The sequence below is a fragment of the Antennarius striatus genome, chromosome 18, assembly GCF_040054535.1.
Source record: "Antennarius striatus isolate MH-2024 chromosome 18, ASM4005453v1, whole genome shotgun sequence".
NCBI classification, from domain to species: Eukaryota; Metazoa; Chordata; class Actinopteri; order Lophiiformes; family Antennariidae; genus Antennarius; species Antennarius striatus.
Window position 1 is genome coordinate 16,000,588 of NC_090793.1, and position 5,554 is coordinate 16,006,141.

Genomic DNA, 5,554 nt, shown 5'->3' on the forward strand with positions numbered 1-5,554 from the left:
ATTATTATTGTTACTATAATTAAGTCGTCTTACAAGGAGATGACATTTTTTGTCTTATTTTTCTGCTCGTCAGCAAGATTATTGAAAAACCACTGTTTGTCATTTACTAGGTTGATCATTTTACTAGGTTTAACATTTTCCAAAATGACCTCATCACTCCTGATGAAGAGTGAGGAGTGAAGAATGGGAACGGTCATAGAAATTAGAAATCAATAAATTCAAATTGAAAGTTAACAGGTTCTCCCAGTGGCTATGTTCTGAAGCACACATAACATGTAATCACACCTTCACAAAAACCTGAAGGGAGGCTGATTTCTGTGTGAACTCTGACATCAGATCTGGCCACCAAATTTCCGGTTGACCTCGCATCTGCCCACCTTATTGGCTGGATGTTCCAAATCGGCTACTTCAGCCCGAGGAGAAACATTACGATCACGTCAAAGGTAATAATAAATGGACAGCCTATTGACCCACTGAACTTACATCAAAGAACTTCATGCCAGGCTTGACAATAGCAGCAATGGCAGCTGCCGACGGACACATGGAGTCCAACTGAGCCTCAGAGAGAGAGGGCACACCTGAAACAGAACACAAACACAAGAATGACCATGGCTTAATCCTCAACATGCATATCCAGGTACAAAGAAATATAATGTGTCTGTCCATTCTTACAGCAGTGTTTGCCAGCAGCCTTCATTGTGGCATTTTCCAACTCTTTCTCCATTTTCTTGATCTTCTCTCGAAGTTCTGCCTCAAGCTGAGCCTTCAGTTCTTCTGCTTGTGATACTTTCTTCTCCAGAGCTTTGTTGGCTGCAAACCACAGTGACATCATTCACAAAGATCACCATTTATACTTATGAGATGGAAAGCAACATGTTAGACATCAAAGTTATTGAACAAGGGCTTTTTAAAAAATTATTGTCATATATATTGATATAATAATACCAACATAGAAATGACAAGCAGAAATCACATCCTGTTACTTGACATGCATTTACATTTTTCTGCAATGTTTTAAATTTTAGTAAAGAAAAAAAAAAAGAAGTGTCACCTTCCCCACTTTCCTTCACCAGTTTGCTTAACTCTTCTACTGCTCTGGTCAATTCTTGGTTCTTTGACTCAGTGTCTGCCGCTGCCCCCTACAGGCAAACAAAGACACAGTACTCTGACTAATATGTACTGTAACATTACATTCAAACAACGAGAAGACATTCTACGTTTATCTCGGATGATTCGCGGTGATTCTCACTTTGTACAGTGAAGACAGCTTGATATGAGCATTGAGCTCATTGCGGTATTTCTCCTCCATGGTGCTCAGCTCATCTTTAGCCTGGAGAGATACAAAAAGTCACCAGCACAATTAAAAAGAAAAAAAAAAAGACAACGAAAATATCCCAGAATTTCAGCAACTGTTGCCCCACATTAATTTCATATTTTATCAGAATATGATCATACATGTCCCACAAATGCACTTAACTTGAGTCTCCTATCCAGCTTTATTCACCAAACATAAAAACATAAAGTTTTTATATGAGCTCTTTTAAACTGGTTTGATATCAGCCTCTATACATTGATTTGTGGGTAATCTTCACTCCTCATTTTGATCTACAGAAAATTACATGTGTTCTGCAGTTAAAGAAAGAGGCAGCCCCACAGCCTCCACAGAATTATTCTGTGTGACCCAGATCAGTTTTGTTGCTAGTTGATAATGGTATCAGAAACAGGCTTGTATGAAACTATAATACTCTGTTGTTGTCAAGGGACATCTGGACAAACCAGGAATCTATTCCAATTTCAAGCAGAAGAGAAATGTGCTGTTTAATTTCCTAGACCAGTGTTTCCCAACCGCTGTGCCACGGCACAATAGTGTGCCATGAGAGAATGTCAGGTATACCGCAGGAAATAATCCAATTTCACTCAAATGGTCTAAAAAAACAGTCATTGTCAAGTGTTTGTCCTGTAATCTACAATCTAGACACGCAATAATGTTGTGTTTTTTGACTGATTAGTGAGCATTGCTGTAGACAACACTTTCAAACACTATTCCACAGGGGCGAGTGTAATAGTGAGGGAGCCTCCAAAACAAAAAGTAGGGTCAAAAAGAGGACCCGCAACAGTAGATGAAAGCGGCTAGATGATGGATGGATGGATGAATCAATGAATGAATGAATGAATGAATGAATGGATGGATGGATGGATGAATGAATGAATGAAAAGCACTCACTGACACTGATGTGTTCATTCTACCTGTTTGAGTTTTTTGTTGAGATCTTCAGCTCTTTTATTCTGGCTCTCACTGGTTCCCTTCAGAGATGTCAACTGACTCTGCAGGCTGCTCACCTGTTGAAAACATATTATTATCATTAGATCTGCTGCTGTTTGCCAAATCTTTTGGTCCCAAAGAACAGCTCCAATAATGACACAACAGGCATCTAAGTGTGTTTAGGGTGTTACCTGTTCTTTGCTGTTATTCAGACTGCTCTGTAGATCAAGAATCTCTTTGCCTTTCTCTCTGTTGGTGTTCAACAGTTCTTCTGTTTTCTTTGTCAGTTCTGCAGTTAACCACTCAATTTTCTTCTCTAGTAAGTTTTTCTCCTGCTCCATACGCTTCTCCCGGTGCTACGACATAGAAAGGCAGGACAGAGAACACATTAAAAATATGATAAAACAACATTCAGTATGTTTTGAGGATGTGTGGCCACTCAAACTGAATTTAGGTTCAAAGATCCTGACAATGTGTTGAAGAAAAAAAAAGTCAAATATATAACATTGCAGGTGTAGTAGATGTCACCAGATGTATACCTGCACAGAAGCTTCAGATGATTGTATATCATCCAGTTTTAACTGCAGCTCCATCTTGACTTTACTGGTCTCTGTCAGCTTCTCATTCAGATGTTTCACATCCTCTGAAAACACACATAAACAGTCAAAAATAAATGTATTCCCTATCATGGCTGAGGGTAAGGGTAACTAAGTTTATATGGTCAAATTTTACACACGTATGTGTATTTGTGTGTGTGTATGTGTGCATCTTCTATTACCAGATAGGTTTTCCACCTCCTGTGTTCTCTTCTCCAGCAGCCTCGCAAGCTCTCTCTTCTCAGCTTCAATCTCATACTTAGATTTGGTTTGCTGCAGCAACACATATAATTCAGATGGTGCTTAAACTGCAGTTTAATACTTAAATACTTAAACATAATTACTCTCAAAACTTTATGGAAACAGTAATCAGAGAATCTGCTCCATACAAAGCTCAACCACTTGTTATGGGTAAGAAAATTACACATATTTTTTCACTTCTTCACTTCAGAGGGAAAAAGGAAAGGAAAGTGATCAATGAAGTACTGTTGACAGAAGTCCAACACATGACAAACTGATATACAGTAATCCGATTTTTAAAACAAAACAATCGGGTTAAATATTAACTACACATCAGCAACAAAACATCCTCATGACAGGCATGACTGTGTTTACCTGTTGTGGTGCTTTATCCTCAGAGGTCTCTCCCTCTATTCCCTTCAGAGTGCTCAGATCATCATCTGCACAGACATTGTTCACACAAATGTTACCACAATACAAGTACTCATACTCAGATACAATGGTAATAACAAAATTGATATAACATAAACTGGATTATATTATCTACGCTCTGTGGTAATCAAGAAAGCCTGATGATACCTGCAACTGCCTGGTATTTCACTTAAAACAGTTTAAAGCTTTAATGGTCTACAATAAAATTAACAACACTTTTACACTGTCAGTATGTTTACCCATAAAAGCCTTGCGGTCATTTCAAGAAAAGAATAAAATGTTTAGAATGGAGAGTGGTTGTAAGGGCAGGGTTCAGGGACGATGAACGGACCCTTAAGGGGGATTCCAAAGTAGTTTATCACTTAAATGCTTTCTGTAAACAAGAGAATTGTAGACTGTATGACTAATTTTGTTGTGGGTTTCACATTTTTCATTAAAGAAACCGCTGAAAACAAGACATTGTTATTATTTTTAGAAAACTGGAGTCTGAGTTAGTTTAGTAAATGAGGAGCGACGCTTTGAGTAAGTCAAGAGGTTGGTTCTAGTTGCACCTGTTTACTTAATGCACCAAATAAACAACTACTGATGGTAAGACTGTGTGTGCACAGTGAAAACTCACTGAGGGTCTTATTCTGCTCCCGTAGGGTTTGTAGGTCTTTGGTGGCAGCCAAGACCTGCTCCTGACTCTCTCCCAGTCTCTTGTCAATGTCAAAATACTGCTGTTCTGTAAGGGCAAGGAACACAAAACAAAAACATTAGTCCATTAACATCACACAGACAAATACAACAGTAAGAAAGTACAACATCCAATAGAGGCAGTACCAGGATAACATTGGGTAAAGATCATCAATTGCAATACAGGCATGACAAAATTTAGCGTAATGTGTGAGTTCAAAGTAAAAAGCAAAGGCTTGAATGTTTTTATGTCAAATTGTGAATTCATCAGACCTGATCATGAAGTATCCCGTAAAATAACGATATGCCAGGCTTCATTTCACCGAATGACGCAAAACCCCCCACAATATATTACAATTATGGGCAAAATATACCATTTATTAACAGTTTAACTATGTAAATAAAACGTATACATTGATTTCGCACACAAGGATTATCAAAGGTGATACAATTCTTATTCACCAAAGTTAGCATTACCTCTACACTGTTGCTAATATTCGCGGCTAGTTGAGACAATCATGTAACACACACAATACTGTATTATGGCTGTATTTACAAAGAAGTTTTTTTAGCATTTTATAATTTGACATCGGATTTCTATCACATCGTACACTCTAATTTCCACTTGTTTGGAGCTACCTACCACTGTCTGCCTTCAACCGCTCATGCTGGGTCTGGAGAGCCTCGTTAGCATTCTGGAGCTCCGTCACAAACTTCTCGAGCTTGTTCTGGATGCCTTTCGGGAGTTTGTTCAACTCCGTCCGCTCCAGGGCCTGCAACAGCACGGCCGCCATCCCCACCTAATCCCCGAAAAATAGTAATAAATAGATCCCAAACTCTGTAAGGATAAATTTATGGTATCCTCTGTCTGCAAACTCGTTGGTACCTCAGAAGCGCAGAGTCAAGTCTCTCACTCTCACAAAGGCAGCATGTCCAGTCGGAACTTTCAAAATAAAGCGATCATGGAGTGCCCATAAAAACATTCCTTACTCTACAAGACAGAGTGGAAAGACTACTGAATACTGTTTTTGTCACATATTATTTAGTGGAATAAATGCATTAAAAGCCTTGAGTCAATGTAGTTACAACACATATAACATTTTTAAATTTAGCAAAATTTTAAAGATACTTTTACTTGTTTGACTGTCCTAATCTTGATGGCTTTATAGCTAAAACGCAAACCATATAACGCTTATCGTGCATGAAATTGCTAATTTACCGCGGTTATTTGACGTTTTATTTTGCAGAGAAGCTGAGTATTTTCCGGTGGTCGTTGTTTGTTGTCCGACTTTACAACGACCTGCGCGCAGATCTATTGCGTCAGAGATAAGCGCCGGATATACGTCAC

The 5,554-nt window shown here is 38.5% G+C and overlaps 1 protein-coding gene across 1 annotated transcript in view; it reads right to left on the minus strand.

The window, feature by feature from the left end:
• LOC137611929 (nucleoprotein TPR-like) overlaps positions 1–5,098 on the minus strand; it is a 24,395-nt gene extending 19,297 nt beyond the window's left edge. The window contains exons 1-11 of the mRNA XM_068340104.1: positions 4,850–5,098; positions 4,151–4,255; positions 3,475–3,539; positions 3,042–3,132; positions 2,803–2,906; positions 2,455–2,619; positions 2,248–2,340; positions 1,250–1,330; positions 1,052–1,139; positions 673–810; positions 484–578 (exon numbers count right to left, since the gene is read on the minus strand). Coding sequence (XP_068196205.1) covers positions 484–578; positions 673–810; positions 1,052–1,139; positions 1,250–1,330; positions 2,248–2,340; positions 2,455–2,619; positions 2,803–2,906; positions 3,042–3,132; positions 3,475–3,539; positions 4,151–4,255; positions 4,850–5,000 — 1,176 coding nt within the window. The 5' untranslated portion in view covers positions 5,001–5,098. The remainder of the gene's footprint in view (positions 1–483; positions 579–672; positions 811–1,051; positions 1,140–1,249; positions 1,331–2,247; positions 2,341–2,454; positions 2,620–2,802; positions 2,907–3,041; positions 3,133–3,474; positions 3,540–4,150; positions 4,256–4,849) is intronic.
• Between the last annotated feature and the right edge of the window lie 456 nt (positions 5,099–5,554).